The 21,230-nt window shown below is 45.8% G+C and overlaps 1 protein-coding gene across 5 annotated transcripts in view; it reads left to right on the top strand.

Annotated features, from left to right (window-relative positions):
* The window catches only part of LOC115112962 (adenosine kinase-like), a 330,614-nt gene that overhangs the window by 105,951 nt on the left and 203,433 nt on the right, over positions 1-21,230 (top strand). For all 5 annotated transcript variants that reach the window (XM_029640075.2, XM_029640072.2, XM_029640074.2 and 2 more), the window contains 2 exons: positions 12,690-12,862; positions 14,994-15,102. In XM_029640075.2, the coding sequence (XP_029495935.1) occupies positions 12,690-12,862; positions 14,994-15,102 (282 nt within the window). The remainder of the gene's footprint in view (positions 1-12,689; positions 12,863-14,993; positions 15,103-21,230) is intronic.

Genomic DNA, 21,230 nt, shown 5'->3' with positions numbered 1-21,230 from the left:
ACCCTAAATCAGTTTATATGCAGACACCTAGGCGACATATAGTTGAATATGCTCTATGTGATATAGTGGGGTAGCACAGCATTATCTGACCACTATTATCAAAGTTGTGATATAATGTAGCTTTGTAGTAGGTCAATGATGGAAATGGACGGATATGATTTGAGATGGACTAGACCGTGTCTGTTCTGGAACGCTCTAGTGCTCTAACCCGAGACATAGCCATGAAGATGTCTTCATTAACTAACTGTCTTCAAAGCTCTCACATCTCACAAGACGACAAGTTGTAGTCAGACACTCATTAGGCTCCACTTCCTCTCTGGTCTCTAAAGCAGCTAATGTTTTGAAGTGAATTTTCTGCCCTGCCACATTAGATGTAGCCGAGTCTGACCCTGTGCTCTGCGCGCTAAACCCTCTACCCGCCTGTCATTTCATTTGGCTAGTGTGTGTGGGTTAGTGTGTGTGTGTTTTAAAAACACTCATCCTGGCTGACACCGATCACCTGGCGCTGTCACCGTAACCACGGGAGGCCCTCGACAACCTGACACGGTGACGAGATCAAATCACAGTGATAATCCACCGTACCATATGGGGGCGAAACCGATTCACCTGCTCCAGACACACACACACACACACACACACACAGAACAGCTGCACTCCCACCAGCAGGATAGATGGATTGTACTGAACACTACACAGCTCCACCAATAGGATTAGCAGGTTTAGGCATCTAAAGGTCCTCCGTGTTCTCCTTCTCCTTGTAACCAACCCCACAAACACCTAATGCTGCTTTATGATCAGCTAATTCCCCCACATACACACACATACAGGCAAACAGGTGCACCCTCATGCGCGCACACACACACACACACACACTCCCATGGATCTAGTTGTGTTCGTGTGCGAGCTTGTGTCTGTGTTGTCGTGTAGTTGTTTATTTCTCCTGTCTCCAGTGGCCCTAGATGGGTATCTTTGTAAGCTCTGCTCTGCTCTGCTCCGCATAACTTCTTTAGACTCACTCAGTGTATCAGAGCTCACTCCTCAGGTGTACTACTACACAGTAAACAGTAGCAGCCAGGTAAGAAGGCCTCTATTGTGGCACTGAGAGAGATCTGGGGGAGTTTGGATCAGATTGTGACTGAGACAACATCACCTTGTTTATCCGGTAAACAATTCAACCCCCGAGTGCCTAAAAAATAAATCAAGGCTGCGTGTTTAACAAGAGAGCAGCGGAGAGAGAGAGAATCTAGTTTCCTCTTCTAGATAAACCTGGCGCCGAGAGATACAACACATTGACATCTCTGATTCTCATGCAGCGTGAAGATACTACAGAGAGGTGTGTGTGTGTGTGGGGGGGGGGGGGGGGGGGGGTTGCATGCTAGCTCACTGATCTGAATTTGCCCTTTGATACCTGTGTGAAGAGGAGAGATGGAGAGGGATAATGACATTCTTCCTGTGCTTAAAATCACAACCTGTAGATTGTCACGTAGTTGTAGTGTAGCATCATCCGGTTTGATCTTCATCACACACCTAAGAGACATCCCTGCCTCCCTCAACCCTCTGCTGATCTAGGATCAGGTCCCGTCTTTCCATATAATCGTGTTCATTATGATCTAAAATACAAAACTGATCCTGGATCAGCACTCATACTCTAAGATGCATTATGAATGCACTGTGCTGGTGCCATGTTGTGGCCAGAGAACAATTCAACAACACAACACACATTCTTCCCAGGGACGGATGCTGCATCATGGCGCCCCTCTGATCCAGAGAGATCTTTGTCAGATTTAGAACATGGTTGATTACACCTAGGCAATCTTATCAGATTCAGCTTTACTATGATATTCTCCTAGTTACCAGTAAATAGTGGTAACAGTGGGGGGGGGGGGGGTGTATAAGGCAACTGGGTAACATCACTAACAGTAAAAGATACTATGTGGTCTGCTGAGAGATGAGCCTGATATTCATGTCCATGCTAAGAAAAACTATTGTGTAATTGTATAGATTTTTGAAATGTGTCATATAGGGCATTATGTTATGCTGTCTGTCATTACAACAAGAAAAAGTGTGAGTGAGTTGACTGCAAACAACTTCATGTTGGAAAGGAGCGCTTTTCCATCTCTTTGACTGATAATCAGCTGGTTATAGTGTTGATCATTTTCCTCTCTCTCAATCTCTCTCTCTCCCTCTTCATCACTCTCTCAATCGCTCTCTCCCTCTTCATCGCTCTCTCAATCGCTCTCTCTCAATCGCTCTCTCCCTCTTCATCGCTCTCTCAATCGCTCTCTCAATCGCTCTCTCCCTCTTCATCACTCTCTCTCTCGCTCTCTCTATATCTCTCTTTCCCTCTTCATCGCTCTCTCTCGCTCCCTCTAACCTCTCGCTCTCTCCATCTCTCTCTCGTGCTCTTTCTTCATCTTGCTCTCTTTATCTCTCTACCTCCCTCTATCATAGCAACAGAGACTGTTAATGGCTTTGGCAGCAAGCCCTGATAATCAGCTTGTTATCACGTTGATCATTTACAGCTCTCCTTCTCTCAACCTCTCTTCCATAGCAACAGAGACTGTTAATGGCTTTGGCAGGGAGCCATGGTGGCGACTGGCGAGTAGAGGAGAGTAACGGTGTCAAGACAGGCAACACTACTTAGGCCTGTAGCTATAGAGCTATATAGTATTTAATACTTCCCTCCACTCCAGGTCCCAGTCCCCACCCCACTTATCAGAAGTGAAAAAAACAACAACATATGCAACCCCTGAGCGAGCGGCGCGAAGGAAGCGGTGCCCTAGCCCCCAACACGGCTAACTGTGCATGAAATTGAACTGATAGCAGCTATTGACCAGAGGCTCAGCCCCCAAGAGGAAGAGGGGAAACGGCCGGCTGTGTGTTACCCGATTGACTGAAAACTCCTCGGCCGGTTGGCTTTGATGGCTGGCACTTTACAGGAAAGAGTGATTTAATGGAATCTGCCAGACCTCATCAATGTAAGGGCTTCTTGACGGGCCCCCTTCCCTCTACCTTCGACCCCCGCGGTCTCTGGTTTATAACGCATCAGTGACAGGGGACAGATGTTGTTGTTTTATATAAACCAACCAGGATATTGTTTCACCTCTGACTGGACTCTTAGGGACAGAGCTGTGTGTGTGTGTAGTTGTGTATGAGGGAGAGAGTGTGTGTGAGAACAGCCTGTCCTGTTCCCTGACCACCCTGGAGCCAGAGCTGAGCCACTTCACTGAGGAGGCTATTTTAGTCCTCTATAAATAGCCTATTGAATTTAGCCAGCTTGATAAGCCTATAATTAATGTGGCCATCATTAGGTACGGACATGTTCAGCTGTAGAGGGCCCTGCTGCTGAGGGGAATGTGTGTGTGCATGCAAGGAGTCTTCACTGCCCTTGTTATAAAGGGTGAACTCAAGTGAACTGGACTGCTGTGATAACTGTTATAGAGGGCTTACTGGCTGTGGCTGGATACCAGACATATTGCCCTCTGCTTCTGTTGGGGGTGCAAAGGCCTTTTGTTGTGGAGCTGTAGGATACAACACAGCCTCATCTATCAAACCCAAAGCCCTGGGTTTGAACACAGTCCTCAGCGGATCTCAGTTCTATTGCATTGGAATTGCATCATTAATAGTGCAGAGATTATTCTCCAGAGCGACTCAAAAGAAACTCCATTGACCCCTAGGGGAGGACTAGAAACCAGACACAGTCTGCCTCCCAAGTAGCACCCTATTCCAGGGCCCATAGTCAAAAGTAGTGCACTTTATGGGGAATAGGGTGCAATTTGGGAGGCAGACAATGTTTTTACAGTAGGAATATCTAATAGGACGGCCTTTTAGCAGTTAATCAATATACAGCAGGGAGCAGGAGAAAGACAGAGGGGCGAGAGGGAGAGGGAGAGGGAGCGGTAAAGTGACCGAGTGAGATGAGGGGAACGAGAAGGAGCGAGAGGGAGAAAGTAATAGCTTATAGTGTTAATGACAAGCAGTCAGTCTGAAGCGGCTCAACTCCCAAACACTGGTGCTACTCTCCTCTCTGTCTCCTCGTCTCATCTGGCCTGCGTAATTACCCTCCTGGAACCTGCCATGCGGAGCGACTGCTATCTGCCTCTTCTTCTCTCTCTCTCCCCTCTCCTCTTCTCCCCTTCTTCTCTCTCTCCTCCTAGTGAAGACTGGCAGCTGTTGGATGTTGAGGGGAGAGGGGCTCACAGGTCAACTCCCAAAGTGGGGCTCCGCGCATCCACAAGATGTCATAATTAATATCTATCTGGGGGGCCCCTGGGCTATGAGAAGGCCGAGGGAGGATAGGGTGGGTTGTGGATAAATGGCAGCCAAACAGTAAAATACAACCGACTTCTTATTCACCATTTAACATAATGTATACTCATCATCATCACTTTGCCCTCAGCTAGTAGGATTCCATATTCTGCCTCAAATGTCTCAAATGGCAAACTATTCACTGTATAGTGCAGTACTTTTGATCAGAACCTTATGGGTCCTTGTAAAAAGTAGTACATTATATAGGGGATAGGGTACCATTTGGGACGCATTCTCATTTCTTTACTCTAGTATTTGCATGGTGTTCTCCTGCCGCGTGTGTCCGTACCTAGAGATATTCCACGGTGGTATACCAGGGGAACTTATTCATCTTTGGGGACCGACCAGTGTTTTTCCTAGTTAAGCAAATATACATTAGCCACACAGTGTGAGATACAGACTCCCTCCCAGCACCTTGAGAACAAGCTGTTATTTCTCTCTGTGCCCTCTCTCTCTTTCTCTCGCTCTCTGTGCTTTCTCTCTGCTTTTGCTCCCTCCCCCCTCTCTCTTTCCCCCTCTATTTATCTGACTCTCTCTCCTCCCTCTCTCATCCCTCTCTCTCTCTCTCTCTCTAACATGACGCCTGAGGCCAGATCCCGCTCTCTCACTCTCTCTCCCATCCTCCCTCTCATCCCTCTCTCCCCCTCCTTTTTCTCTCTCATCTCTCTCTCTCTCTCTAACATGACGCCTGGGGCCAGTTCTCTCTCTGTCTCATCTGCTGCTTAATTTCACTGGCGCGGCCCTCGTAATGAAGCGCCTTGATGTACATTTGCCAATTTCTGCCTGTGCCACTGCAGTATAATTGGGATGTGACTGAGCATGAATACCCGGCGCAGGGTTGGTTGACCTCCACACGACCCTACAGATAATGCTTTGGTCATAATAGAAGTATTATCTCCTCTAATCTGGGAATGGAGAGGGGTTGTCTACAGGGTTCCAGGGATGGAGATGGAGGCTGTGTCCCAAATGGCAGCCTATTGCCTATATAGTGCATTGGCTCTGGTCAAAAGTAGGGAACTATTTATGGAATAGGCTGCCATTACAGACACAGTTTTGAAGATTAATGGGTCTAACTCCCTACAGTACTCCTAGGCAGGGCTAAAATAATATAGCATTTTTTCCCCCACATGCTTCTACTGACAACGATATATACATATTTATTAGGGATGGGCACCGTTATCCAGATATCCGAACGGACGTTAGTATTCAATTACTTGAGTGAATGTTAATTTCTACAGATATATTTTTGGGGGGCTTATTTTGAAAAAGCATTGTTATATACATAAGCAATAAGGTCCGAGGGGGTGTGGTATATGGCCAATATAGAACGACGCTAAGTGGAGTGCCTGGATACAGCCTTTAGCCGTGGTATTTTGGCCATATATCACAAATCCCAGAGGTGCCTTATTGCTATTATAAACTGGTTACCAACGTAATTAGAGAAGTACAAATAAATGTTTCGTCATACCTGTGGTATACGGTCTGATTTATACCACAGCTGTCAGCCAATCAGCATTCAGGGCACGAACCACCCTGTTTAGAAATGTTATTAGATTATCTTTGTGACATCACACATATGGATATGCCATGACATTTGAAATACTTAATGTAATAAAACAACAATCTTTTGAAAATGTGTTTTATAATGTGTGTTAAGCTCCTGCTGCGCATTTAGTCTTCCAGTACAGTCTGCCCTGACATCGGTATGCTATTTTCCCCACTTCAAACGGCAATTACAGGCACGCACTTATAACAGAGTTTCCACCAGATTCCACACAGATAAATGCAAAACACTCACCAGAAAACTTTTTTTGGAACAGAATCAACCCTTTTCACCCGCCACCTCCACCCACCCCACCCCCCGTTAACTTTGCCACCGCTGCTGAAAATAATCCTAGGGGAAACACTGTTCATCATGCATCCTCAGAGGGGCGGTAGGGGCCCCTGAATGGCCCTTCTCTATTCCCACCTGAGGCCTGCAAATGAAGGGGCCTCCTGTGCTCCACACACACAGCTCTGCTCGCTGTAATAGCTGTGTCCCAAATGGCACCATATTCCCTATATAGTCCATTACTTTTGGTCGGAGCCCTATAGGTTTAAAGTAGTGCACTATATATGCAAATAGGGTGCCATTTGTGACTGTGACATTGTTTACAGCCTGCAGCACCTGACTGGCTGGCTGACCTTGGTTTGGGAGCTCATCACTGCAACATTGGGAAAATCAGATTGGACTTGACGTGTACCCCAGCCATTGACCTTGATAAGTGTGTGCGGTGCCTGCAGCAGGAGGTCTTGGGCGAATAAGTGTGTGTTTGTGGTTCTTTTTGTCTATCTGCCTGTCTCAATGTGTGTGTTGCTGTGTGTGTGTGTGCATATGTTTGTGTGTATATGCGTGCTTACGCCTGCGTGGGTTTGTCTTCATGAGTAAGGAGGATGAGGGGAATGAAGCATGAGTCAAGCCAACACATGGCAGGGACATGGCTCGACACATGGCAGGGACATGGCTCGACACATGGCAGGGACATGGCTCGACACATGGCAGAACCGTCATATCTCTAATTACTGTTAATTTTGCATCTCCCAAATAGAATCCATTAAACCCCAAACATACCGAAGCCACTTGGTCTAAAAGCTCACCTGAACTGTGCTTCCATGATATTATCTTCACACTGTTTATTTCTGGTTTCTTACCAGAGAGAGAAGGATAATGGAGAGAGCGAAATGGCAGGAATTCAAGGGAGAGGAAAAGAGCGAGTGGGAGGGAGTGAGAGGAGAGAAAAGTAGCGAGAGTGATCGAAAGAGGTAGAGAGATTGAGCATGAGAGGGAGAAGAATCGCAGGACGGAGAGAGACGGAAAGGAAGAGTATCTGAGGATGAAAATGCATTTTTCTTTCTTTCCCACTGAGATGCTATTTGGTTGTGGGAAATGATTAATTTCACACGTATACAGGTCATCCCTGGAAACAGCAACATCTCATTCACTAGGGGCCCCAGTCAGCAACAAAACAGAACACGAGCCGTCTGGATGGAAATTGAGCAAACATCGCACACACTCACAGTATACACACACAGGCGGTACACACACAAATGAGAGACACACACACACCAGTACATCAATAAATCTTTGGAGGTTAAACCTGAGAGTAGGAGAATGTGAGCAGCTCCTCTCATCACCAAGGTAAAAGTCACCCAGTACATTAGGTCTGTCAGTACCAGGAGGTAACAGCGGAGCTCCTAACCAATCAGGTGTCCCTGTTAGACAGGTGCTCTCTCTTTCACACAGACTACCTATGTTTGCAGCAGTAGGGTGGCGATGGAACATTGAAATATGGGGTTTGTGTAAATAAGGATGTGGGACTGTTTTTAGCTCAGTGTGTGTGTGAGTGTGGAGGAGAGCCTGGGACAGAATAGAGTCTCTGTGTAGAGTGAGACAGTTATTGGTTTGTGTTTCCATGAAGCTATGTATACCATCAAGAAACTCATTTTACTCAGACACTTCCTTCTCTATTTCTTTAACTCTAACATTTCTCCCTGTCTTTACATATTTGATGATATTAAACACCTGTAATATTATATACTATGCAAGAGAGAAGACAAGGCAAATGCATATGATGCACGATGAGGAAGGTGCCCCGGATGATGATAATAATAATAAATACCATTCATCTAAGCCGGGGGGGGGGGGTTCTACTGCGCTACAGTGCATTCAGAAAGTATTCACACCCATTCACTTTTTCCACCATTTTATTTGTTTTTTCCCCCTCATCAATCCACACACAATACCCCATAATGACAAAGCAAAAACATGTTTTATTTTTTGCAAAAAGTGTTAAATTTTTTAAAAACTTCAATCACATTTACATAAGTATTCAGCCCCTTTACTCAGTACTGTTGAATCACCTTTGGGAGCTATTACAGACTTGAGTCTTCTTGGGTATGACACTACAAGCTTGGCACACCTGTATTTGGGGAGTTTCTCCCATTCGTCTCTGCAGATCCTCTCTAGTTCCTCTCAGGTTGGATGAGGAGCGTTGCTGCACAGCTATTTTCAGGCTTCAAGTCTGGGCTCTGGCTGGGCCACTCAAGGACATTGAGACTTGTCCTGAAGCCACTCCTGCGTTGTCTTGGCTGTGTGCTTAGGGTCGCTGTCCTGTTGGAAGATGAACCTTCACCCCAGTCTGAGGTCCTGAGCGCTCTGGAGCAGGTTTTCATCAAAGATCTCTCTCTACTTTGCTCCGTTCATCTTTTCCTCGATCCTGACTAGTCTCCTAGTCTCTGCCAATGAAAAACATCCCCACAGCATGATGCTGCCACCACCATGCTTCACCGTAGGGATGGTTTTGGCCAAATGATGAGCAGTGCCTGGTTTCCTCCAGATGTAACGCTTGTGATTCAGGCCAAAGAGTTTAAACTTAATTTTCATCAGACCAGAGAATCTTGTTTCTCTCAGAGTCCTTTAGGCGCCTTTTCATGTTCATTTTCCTGAGGAGTGGCTTTAATCTGGCCTGATTAGTGGAGTGCTGCAGAGATGCTTGTCCTTCTGGAAGGTTCTCCCATCTCCACAGAGGAACTCTGTCAGAGTGACCATTGGGTTCTTGGTCACCTCCCTAACCAAGGCCCTTCTCCCCAGATTGCTCAGTTTGGCCGGGTGGCCAGCTCTTGGTGTTTCCAAACTTCTTCCATTTAAGAATGATGGAGGCCACTTTGTCCTTGGGGACCTTCAATGCTGCAGAAATGTTTCGGTACCCTTCCCCAGATCTACAGTATGCCTCGATACAATCCTGTCTCGGAGCTACACGGACAATTCCTTCGACCTCGTGACTTTGTTTTTGCTCTGACATGCACTGTCAACTGCGGGACCTTTTTAGACAGGTGTGTGCCTTTACAAATCATGTCCATTCATTTGAATTTACCACAGGTGGACTCCAATCAAGTTGTAGAAACATGAAGGATAATCAATGTAAACAGGATGCACCTGAGCTCAATTTCCAGTCTCAGAGGCTCAGTTATTTCAGTTTTTTATTTTCTAATACATTTTCAAAAAATTCAAAAAACCTGTTTTCGCTTTGTCATTATGGGCTATTGTGTGTAGATTGATGTGAAAAAAAACAACATATTGAATGCATTTTAGAACAAGGCTGTAACTAACAAAATGTGGAAAAAGTGAAGGGGTCTGAATACTTTCTGAATGCACTATATGGAAATGTTTTAAGCAGGTCATACCAAGGATCTTTTTTCTATATAATTTAGAATTCTATGACCCCTTGATTTTTATTTTATTTCACCTTTATTTAACCAGGTAGGCTAGTTGAGAACAAGTTCTCATTTACAACTGCGACCTGGCCAAGATAAAGCATAGCAGTGTGAACAGACAACAACACAGAGTTACATATGAAGTAAACAATAAACAAGTCAATAACACAGTAGAAAAAGTCTATATACATTGTGTGCAAAAGGCATGAGGAGGTAGGCAAATAATTACAATTTAGCAGATTAACACTGGAGTGATAATTTATCAGATGATCATGTGCAAGTAGAGATACTGGTGTGCAAAAGAGCAGAAAAGTAAATAAATAAAAACAGTATGGGGATGAGGTAGGTAAATTGGGTGGGCTATTTACAGATGGACTATGTACAGCTGCAGCGATCGGTTAGCTGCTCAGATAGCAGATGTTTGAAGTTGCTGAGGGAAATAAAAGTCTCCAACTTCAGCAATTTTTGCAATTCTTTCCAGTCACAGGCAGCAGAGAACTGGAAGGAAAGACGGCCAAATGAGGTGTTGGCTTTAGGGATGATCAGTGAGATACACCTGCTGGAGCGCGTGCTACGGGTGGGTGTTGCCATCGTGACCAGTGAACTGAGATAAGGCGGAGCTTTACCTAGCATGGACTTGTAGATGACCTGGAGCCAGTGGGTCTGGCGACGAATATGTTGTGAGGGCCAGCCGACTAGAGCATACAGGTCGCAGTGGTGGGTGGTAACAAAACGGATGGCACTGTGATAAACGTAATCTAGTTTGCTGACTAGAGTATTGGAAGCTATTTTGTAGATGACATCGCCGAAGTCGAGGATCGGTAGGATAGTCAGTTTTACTAGGGTAAGTTTGGCGGCGTGAGTGAAGGAGGCTTTGTTGCGAAATAAGAAAGCCGACTCTAGATTTGATTTTGGATTGGAGATGTTTGATATGAGTCTGGAAGGAGAGTTTACAGTCTAGCCAGACACCTAGGTACTTATAGATGTCCACATATTCTAGGTCGGAACCATCCAGGGTGGTGATGCTAGTCGGGCGTGCGGGTGCAGGCAGCGAACGGTTGAAAAGCATGCATTTGGTTTTACTAGCGTTTAAGAGCAGTTGGAGGCCACGGAAGGAGTGTTGTATGGCATTGAAGCTCGTTTGGAGGTTAGATAGCACAGTGTCCAAGGAAGGGCCAGAAGTATACAGAATGGTGTCGTCTGTTGGCCGTCTGTTGGCCGGGGTTGGAGTAGCCAGGAGGAAGGCATGGCCAGCCGTTGAGAAATGCTTTTTGAAGTTTTTGATTATCATGGATTTATCGGTGGTGACCGTGTTACCTAGCATCAGTGCAGTGGGCAGCTGGGAGGAGGTGCTCTTGTTCTCAATGGACTTTACAGTGTCCCAGAACTTTTTGGAGTTAGAGCTACAGGATGCAAATTTGCTTGAAAAAGCTGGCCTTTGCTTCCCTGACTGACTGTGTGTATTGGTTCCTGACTTCCCTGACTGACTGTGTGTATTGGTTCCTGACTTCCCTGACTGACTGTGTGTATTGGTTCCTGACTTCCCTGACTGACTGTGTGTATTGTGGTTCCTGACTTCCCTGACTGACTGTGTGTATTGGTTCCTGACTTCCCTGACTGACTGTGTGTATTGGTTCCTGACTTCCCTGACTTGATGTATCCCTAAAGAAATGTGGGTCCTACTGGGTCCTATTAGCCCATAGAAACGCATTGAATAACAGATTCACTACATGAAACAACAGATCGTCCTCCCAAAAAATCGAAAGGAAGTTTGTTCTGATGTGTCTGTCCTATATCTGAGAGATACAGTATAAGAAAGATCAGGATTATATATATATATTTTACCTGTTATTTTTTGGCACTAAAAAAGTCTCCATATATTAGTTCCATTCATTTTCTCAACTGGTACCTGGGGACCTTCAGGATGAGTCTAGAGCAAAACAACCGACATATACGTGTTCGTGAGAGTCTCACCTTTCCACAGTGTGTAGCCCAAACTGTTCAGACGCTACAGCCGATTTCGTGAGAAGAACGATTTTCGGGAAGTCTCATGGTCTGACAAAGACCGCTCTAACTCTGTCACCATTCACCGCAGATGCTGAAGTGCGACATAGGCGAATGCAATGGATTGAGACGCATCCAAAAAACAGATCTCGAGCTTAAACTGACAGATTTTTATGGAGATGTTTGTATTATGCTGATTAGATTTTCACGGTGTCACAGACATCAACCTTAGGGGGTTAAGCAGATGCTTTTATTCAACGCGACTTAGTCATGTGTGCATACATTTGTTGTATGGGTGGCCCCAGCGGGAATTGAACCCACAACCCTTGGGGTTTTAAGTGCTATGTTCTACCACTAAGCAACACAGGTCAGTATACCTAATCTACTAATGTGTTCTCTCCTGTCTCCTCTGTAGTGGATAATGTACTGACAGTTTCTCTCCTGTCTCCTCTGTAGTGGATAATGTACTGACAGTTTCTCTCCTGTCTCCTCTGTAGTGGATAATGTACTGACAGTTTCTCTCCTGTCTCCTCTGTAGTGGATAATGTACTGACAGTTTCTCTCCTGTCTCGCCTGTAGTGGATAATGTACTGAAAGTTTCTCGCCTGTAGTGGATAATGTACTGACAGTTTCTCTCCTGTCTCCTCTGTAGTGGATAATGTACTGACAGTTTCTCTCCTGTCTCCTCTGTAGTGGATAATGTACTGACCGATTCTCTTCCGTCTCCTCTGTTGTCGATAATGTACTGACAGTTTCTCTCCTGTCTCGCCTGTAGTGGATAATGTACTGAAAGTTTCTCGCCTGTAGTGGATAATGTACTGACAGTTTCTCTCCTGTCTCGCCTGTAGTGGATAATGTACTGACAGTTTCTCTCCTGTCTCCTCTGTAGTGGATAATGTACTGACAGTTTCTCGCCTGTAGTGGATAATGTACTGACAGTTTCTCTCCTGTCTCCTCTGTAGTGGATAATGTACTGACAGTTTCTCTCCTGTCTCCTCTGTAGTGGATAATGTACTGACAGTTTCTCTCCTGTCTCGCCTGTAGTGGATAATGTACTGACAGTTTCTCTCCTGTCTCGCCTGTAGTGGATAACGTGCTGACAGTTCCTTTCCTTTCTCCTCTAGTGGATGATCCAGACGCCTCACAAGGTGGCCACGTTCTTTGGCTGCATCGGGACGGACCACTTTGGAGAGATCCTGAAACAGAAGGCTGAGGAAGCCCATGTAGACGCTCGCTATTACCAACAGACCCAGGAGCCAACCGGAACCTGCGCTGCCTGCATCACTGGGGACAACAGGTCAGGCCTCGTCCAATCAGCTCTAAGCTAAGCAACACCGGTTGCGTCCCAATAATCTCCTTCTCCGGAAGTGTTCACTTCCCGTCATGGATTTGACTGGTATGGAAACTCCCTCCCTCAAGCTCATGCCTACACCAATCCAATGCTTTTAAATTAAGTGGTGAGAAGTGAACTAGTGCACACCTCAGGAGGAAGGAGCGAGAACCTGGTGTAAGTCCCAATTATTTCGGTTAATTTCAAGTTCATAGAGTCGTTAAATGGTGACGGCTCATCATACGTAAATGCTAGTTGGTCGTCTTTCATCAAAGGAAAGCACTTACTGTACATTCCTTCCACTTTAGTAGAACCTTGGAGCCCCAGTGACTCGTCTTGTCACCCATCTACAGTACAGGCTCAGGCTGACACAGAGGATGCAGCCCAAATGGCACCCTATTCCTTACATAGTGCACTACTTTTGATCACAACCTCTCCTGACCCTGTTCAAAAGTGCTGCACTATATAGGGAGTAGGGTGCCATTTCAGACGCAACACAGGAGGGTAGATGCAACACTAGGGCGGCAGGTAGACTAGCGCTTAGACCGTTGGGCCAGTAACCAAAAGGTTGCTAGTTTGAATCCACGAGCTGATTGCTCCAGGGTCGCCTTTGATAATGGCTGACCATGGAAAAACATTTTTACACTTGCATATAATACGCACTTGTACATGTGTGAAACAGGACAAATATAAGCAAATTATATTATTATTATTAGATGTATTTGGATCTCTCCTCACCTGTCAGACCTCTTGTGTGTGTGTCAGTCAGACCCCTCCTGTCTGTCAGTAGTATTGATCATCAGACTGTCAACCGCTTCTCACGCTGCTGTCATCATCAACACGTCTCACACACACAGCAGAAGACACACACAGGGCCAGGTGTGGATCAATAAGTCCTCAGTAAAGACTCAGTCTGTCTGGCCTTTCATCTCCCGCTACTGGAGGTGTCACTCACCGTGTGTGTGTGTGTTTTTGTGTGTTTGTGTTAGTCTCTAGTGGCTGGCCTGCCCTGTCGGCCTGGCAGACATGCCCAGTGAACGAGCTCTCTTAGTGGGGCTTGTTTGATGTGAGCCCTGACACCTGAAAAGGTCACTCTGTGTGCTTCAGGAGAGGAGCCCTGTAATATGTCTTCCAGGTGTTTAACAGACAGCTCAGGAGGCCAGGTTAAAGGTCACGGCAGGGCTGGGTGATGAGGGAGATTCCAGCCAGTCAGTGTGTAATAACCTCTGCTTTGATTAGGCTTGCCAATCTTGCTCTTCAGAAACTGCATCATATGGTATTTTCCTCTAACACACACCCCTGTAGCTCCCTTGTCCTCCACGGCTCAATGCAATGCCAGGATAGTGAGTATGATTCCCAGGACAACCCCTACATTAAAATGCCCCTGTCTCAGTATCACCTCCAGTATCTCACAACAGATGAGGTGAAGACTGTGGTTGCATCTGAAATGGCAACCTATTTCCCTACATAGTGTACTACTTTTGACCTTATGGGCCCTTGTCAAAAATAGTGCACTACATAGGCCGGGGATAGGGCATCATTTCAGATTGACTGGGGCCTGAGTATTAGTAAAAAACGTTTAAGAGGTAACATGATGTTACATTATTTCAGGCAGAACCTTTGTTCACTGTTAGCCTTGAATGTGTTTAATCCCATTCTCTGTTGGAGACCAGTGTCTCTGTTTGCATCCCAAATGGCACCCTATTCCCTAAAAAGTGCACTACTTTTATCCAGAGCCCTATGGCCAGGTCAGACTCTCTGATAAACTATTTAAGTTTTTGATAACAGAAACTGTATTTATTTCACCTTGCACCTAACGTTCTACGCATTATCATCCTTTTACATCATGGGAGGAAAGTGTCTGGGCTACGCCCAAATGGCACCCTATACCCTTTATAGTGCATAACTTTTGACCAGCTTTGGTCAAACAGTGCACTATATAGGGAGAAATTTAGGTCGCAGCCTGGGTCTGATGCTGGTGTTTTGGGGATATTTTTGGAGTTGGGAATGAAGATGGATGATTGGCGAGCGGGCCGTGTGATTTATGGGCTGTGTCTGTGCAGGTCCCTTTTGTGATTTATGGGCTGTGTCTGTGCAGGTCCTTGGTTGCTAACCTGGCAGCAGCAAACTGCTACAACAAGGAGAAACACCTGGATCTGGATGGCAACTGGGAGCTGGTTGAGAAAGCCAAGGTCTATTATATAGCGGTAAGTGACAAAAAAAGTGATTAAAATCTCTACATTCTAATGACTCTAGTCTCCACATTCAACGCGCACGCATGAGCGCACACATCACATTTGAGTCATTTAGCAGACGCTCTTATCCAGAGCGACTTACAGTTACGCTCTTAAGATAGCTAGCTGGGACAACCCCATATGTCATAGTAAATACATTTTTCCTCAAAGCTATCAGCAAAGTCAGTGCTAGTAAGGGGGCAAAAATAATAATTTAAGATATTCTTTGAAGAGGTAGGGTAGGTTCGTTTGACCTAGCTTCAGGGGGAAGCTGGTTCCACCACTTGGGTGCCAGGACAGAGAAGAGCTTGGACTGGGCTGAGGGAGCTGCCCTCCCGTAGGGCCAAGAGACCAGAGGTGGCAGAATGGAGTACTCGGGTTGGGGTTTGAACTTAGCCTGAAAGTAGGAAGGGCAGTTCCTCTTGCTGCTCCGTAGGCAAGTACCATGGTCTTGCAGTGGATACGAGCTTCAACTGGAAGCCAGTGGAGTGTGGGGAGGAGCGGGGTGACATGGGAGAACTTGAGAAGGTAGAACCCCCATTGGCTGCAGTGTTTTGGATAAGTTGCTAGGGTTGGATGGCACAAGCTGGGTGCCCAGCCAACAGCGAGATCAAGTTTCAACGTCACATGCACAAATACAGTGAAAGTCTTTTCTTGCAAGCTCTGAACCCAACAATGCAATAATCAATAACAATGTAATACTAAAAATAACATGGTAGAACAAAAACACATGAGAAAATAAAGAACACGAACACTAAAGTAAGTAAGCATACTATATACAGGGTCAGTTCCACTACCATATTTACAATGCAAGAGTCATTTTAAATAGAGTTGCAGTAGTCCAGACGGGCGATGACAAATGCCTGGGCGATGACAAATGCCTGGATTAGGACCTATGTTGCGTCCTGTGTGAGGTAGTCATACTCTACGGAGGCTGTATAGCATGAACCTGTAGGAGCAAGTCACTGCTTTGAAGTTTGCCAAGAACGACAGGGTTTTTGTTGTCCAGGGTCACTCCAAGGTTCTTTGCACTCTGGGAGGGGCCCAACATGGAGTTGTCAACTGAGAGGCCATCCCCGGGAGGAAGAGCAGCTCTGTCTTGTCATGGTTGAGCTTGAGGTGGTGGGCTGACATCCAAGATGAGATATCTGCCAGGCACGCAGAGATGCATGTCACCACCTGGATGTCAGAAGGGGGTAACGAGAACAGTAGTTGAGTATCATCTGCATAGCAATGATAGGAGTGACCATGTGAGGATATGACGGAGCCGAGTGACTTGGTGCATAGAGAGAAGAGTAGAGGGCCTAGAACCGAGCCTTGGGGGACACAAGTAGTGAGAGCACGTGCTCAGACACAGATCCTCTCCAATTCACCTGGTAGGAGCGGCCTGCCAGGTAAGATGCAATCCAAGCATGTGCAGAGCCTGAGGTACCAGCCCTTAGCGGGTGGAGAGGAGGATCTGATTGGTTCACTGTGATGAAGGCAATGGATATATCTAGGAGAATGAGAACAGAGGAGAGGGAGTCAGCTTTGGAAGTGTGGAGAGCCTCCATGACACAGAGAAGAGCAGTCTTGGTTGAGTGACCCATCTTGAAGCCTGGTTAGTTCAAGAAGATTGTTATGAGGAAGATGCGAGAGAGTTGGTCAGAGACAGAACGTTTAAGTGTTTTGGAATGAAACTAAAAATTGAATACGAATTTATAGTTTTTAAGGTCTGAGGTGTCGAGTGTTGGTTTCTCAAGGAGGGGAGCAACTCTGGGCAAGTCAGAGGGGATGCAGCCAGTTGTCAGGGATGACCAGATGCTCTTGGACTATGAGCGAAAAACATAGTCAGGTAAAGAGAGAGCAGCTGGGGTAGCAGTGTTCTCTGGCGTGATACATGTCTCTCAGGGCCAGAAAGTATAGGGACTGAAGGGCAGCATAGGTTAAGATGAACTCTGCGTTGGTGACCTCAGATCTGCAGTTCCAAACACTGCCGGAGACCAGAAATTCCATATGGGTTTTGTGCGCAGGGTACACTAAATTAGAAGGGTTGCAGCTAAGGGGTGGGGAGCGAACAGGTATAGAAAACACGCACATAGTTGACAAAGCTACAAAAGAGAAAAATTAGATCTGAAAATAACTAGGTAATACTTAAGTGAGAGAGTGGTGTGGCGCCTTCCTCTCATAACAGAACCTTCTTTGTTTCGGCAACACGGCTGCCGCTGGGAAAACAGGGGAGACTGAAGTACTAACTCTAATTGCTGATTGCCTAGCAGAGGTGAAGAGCACACCTCCCTGTACTAATTGCTGATTGCCTAGGAGAGGTGAAACCACTCCCCCTTCAATACAGCCACTGATTACGAAAACAACAACAGTCCCAAATTGCCCTGCCAGTTAATCCTGGTTGAGGTGTCAACAATCATCTGCATGTTATGAGCAGTCAGCAGTTCACACACCAAGTAGGCTACTGGGAAGACAGGCAGCACTTAAAGTAGATGGCCCTAGCTAGCAAAAAGACAGTACTAGACAACAGATAAAGGCAAAAATGATACATATCACTCCTGGAGAGAACACGAATCCTCTAGCTATAGAATGAAACACACACACACACACACTTTCTCCCATTGCCAGAAGAGAACAAAACGTTAAGAGGGCCTTTGTAGAAAGGAAACAAACCCCTTGGCGTTCCCCAGTCATTGTCAAAGTGTTAATTTGTCTTCTTTTGTTGAGGCAGATGAGTTTACAGTAGCTCACCTATTCAAATAATACCACTCAAGGCTTCCCATTCTCCTTGTGCATCTGTGTGTGACGGTTTAAAGTCAATATGAAGTTGTTGTGCATGTTATGTGTTCATTCCATCGATATTGTAGCCAACAGGTGCTGCAGAAGTATGATGATTGATTATCCCAGTTTATACCCCCCCCCACACACACACACACACACACACTAAAGTAATGTCTTGACTTACTAGAGGTAGGCGGGGTAGAATGGCCAGCGGCGCTCGTGTTTCCCTTTTTAGGATTATATTTAATTCCAGTGGATGAACTTCCTCTCTGATCTCACATCTAGATGATAGCCCTAAAATCACCCTGCATTCCATGTCTTTAAACAGTCCATTATCTACATAAATCAACTTTATAGCCTGACCCGCACCTTCTCTTGTTTTACCGTTATTTTGTTCCAAATTCACCCCAGGCCCCAACTCCACATTGCCATGCCACTATTAACGGTGTGATGCCGTTAACTTGAGAATATTGTGGTCGAATGAACTATACAAGTTTCTTTGTAATTACTTCACTCAGTCAAAAAACAGAAACCGAAGGAAAAGTAAACTACATCACACTGTCAAAGTGTAATTTCACTCTGTCATTCAGAGATTGTGTGATCTTACTTTAGGCTCTGATTAGCATTAGCAAACACAGCACATCCGCTGCAAATTGGCATATATATATTTTTGTGCCACATCCGACAGTTCCGACAGTGTCAAGCATGGAAACTCTTCCCTCTGCAGAATTGGAGAGAAAGAAGGTCCACCCTCTGCCATTTGGGACTCCCTCAGTTGCTGCTGAGAATCTCAACACGACGGAATCGGAATACGGCATTTCGGAATCCCTCTCGGGCCTCTTTGTCAAAACATGGGATCGTTCTCTTTGTTAGAGTCCAATTGGCACTTCCAAAGGACTTATCCAGATCCACAGCCATTGGCACTTAATGCTGTGTCTGTGTTCCAAATGGCACCCTGTTCCCTATATAGTGCACTCTTTTTGACCATAACCCTAACCAATGAACAGCATCAGAACACAATGCTGCCACCATGTATTAATGTGCTTTGTTGATTTCCATCAAATGACTGACTCTGTCCTGTGTTGGTATGCACAGTCTGATTACGCTCTAATCTGTCAATCAGATTACTGAGCTGTCTTTACAAACGCTTTCCTGATTGACTTCCACCCAAGTTAGGTGACGGCTCCAGCCTGGTCCTTCCTTACTTCCTGAACTGTTTGTGTGTGTGTGTGTGTGTGTGTGTGTGTTTGTGTTTGTGTGTGTGTGTGTGTGTGTGTGTGTGTGTGTGTGTGTGTGTGTGTTTGTGGACGTGTTTAACTATACTTGTGGGGACCAGATTGTTATAATTGTTTGACCAACAGAGGGCATTTTGTTGGTTCCCACAAGGTCAAAAGCTATTTGTAGGGGGTTTAGGGTTAAGGTTAGAATTAGTGTTAGTTAGAGTTACAAGCTAGGGTTAATTTTAGGGTTTGGGTTAGGAGCTAGGTTTAGGGTTAAGGTTAGGGGTAAGGAAAATAAGATTTTGAGTGGGACTGAATTGTGTGTCATACAACCCACAAGGTTAGTCATACAAGACTGTGTGTGTGTGTGTGTGTGTGTGTGTGTGTGTGTGTGTGTGTGTGTGTGTGTGTGTGTGTTAAAGAGGTGATTGATGATTCTTGGCAGAGGTTCTCAAGGTGCCTGCTACTATGTGGTGTGATTGGATGAAAACATAATTATTAGAGGGCTCCTAAAGCCAATCTGGCTCCTACACCAGCCCATCCAGCAGCAGGGCCACACACACACACACACACACACACACACACACCACACAGAGAGAGAAAGAAACACATGCACACACAGTGGCAGACGCTGAGCAGGGAAGGAGGGAATGAGAGAAGGGGGGAAGGGGGTGTGTGTGGGAGTGACTGCCATTCCTCACAAAGAGAGAGCCTGTGTTGAACTCCAGCCAGATGTTTGGTGGCAGACTTTCTGTTGCTAGGAAAGCTGCGTCCTTGGGCATATCACTGCACAAAAAGCAATAACAAAAGCAGAGGGAAAGAAGAGCTGGATAAACGGATGGAAGGGAATGGATGAGAAGGGGATGTCTTTTTCATGTTTTGAATATCAACGGTGACGTGGCAGCGAACGGTGTTGCTTTTGACAGTTATTGTTGTTTTTACCAAAGCTAGTGTTCCAGCATCAAAAATGGAGGCATGCTGTATTGTGTGGGTGGGATGGAGATGAAGCGCTCTAGATGATTGACTGTAATTTAAGGGGGGTGTTCCTCCCCCATGCCCCCCTTCCCTTTATGGATATTATCTCTCTCTCTCTCTCTCTCTCTCTCTCTCTCTCTCTCTCTCTCTCTCACTCTCTCTCCCACTCACTCACTCACTCACTCACTCACACTATACACACACGTCTGCAGCACAGCATACCACGGTCAAGAGCCCTGGTCTAAAACCATTTACACCCAGGAAACCAACTCTATTTTCTCATTAAGCTTGATCCAAATAAAACCAGAGCATTGTAATTGCGAAATGAAAGAGAGACGTGTGTGTGAAACAACTGACTATGAAAAGGCCTGTTAATGACTTGGTGCAGATGGTCAGAAACAACCCCAGGATACAAGAAACGCTTTCACCATGCCAACCAGTCTGATCGGGAGAACTCACTGCCCAATGAGAAATTAGCTAGGTCATGCTCCCTCTCACAGACATGGAACCCTTCCATCCCAGACAGCTCCCTAACCCAGCCAACACCTTCCCCTATGGTAGCCACACCCAGGCAGACTTGGGTTCAAATAGTATGAAATCTTTCAAATATGTTTGTTTGAACCTTTCTGAAAAGCCAGTTGGATGGGGTTTACACATTTTAGACTATTCTATTGGTTTCCATTGTGCCATGTGAGTTCTATGAAGCACACCTAGAGTATTTGAAGGATTTTAAATACCATTTAAACCCATGTCTGAACCCAGGCTATTGAGCCTGCTTAAGCAGCTCTGCAACCTGAAATATTGCCACACACCGTTAACATGAGCACATTGCAGATAGATAGCAGATAGATAGCGTTCAATGGCAGCTGTGTCTCTTTGCCCTGACTGCAGAGGGGAAGCTGAGATGAGCTACAGTCACTGAAGCATCATGTCTATGCAAGCAAATAGAAAAGGACGGAAGGGAGGAGGGATGGAGAGGATGAGGGAGGGGGAGAGCAAAAAATAAAATAATGCGCAACACTAGCTGCTGGCACCACAAGCAGGCACGTCAGCCTGCTACACCCCAGAGTGGCGCATGCACACACACACTCGCACACACCTGCTCTGCCCCGCCAGCCCCTGCAATTCTCTGCCAAAAAG

The sequence above is a fragment of the Oncorhynchus nerka genome, linkage group LG28 (genome assembly GCF_034236695.1).
Source record: "Oncorhynchus nerka isolate Pitt River linkage group LG28, Oner_Uvic_2.0, whole genome shotgun sequence".
NCBI classification, from domain to species: Eukaryota; Metazoa; Chordata; class Actinopteri; order Salmoniformes; family Salmonidae; genus Oncorhynchus; species Oncorhynchus nerka.
Note: the sequence above shows the minus strand (reverse complement) of the source record. Positions and strands in the feature narration are given on the sequence as shown.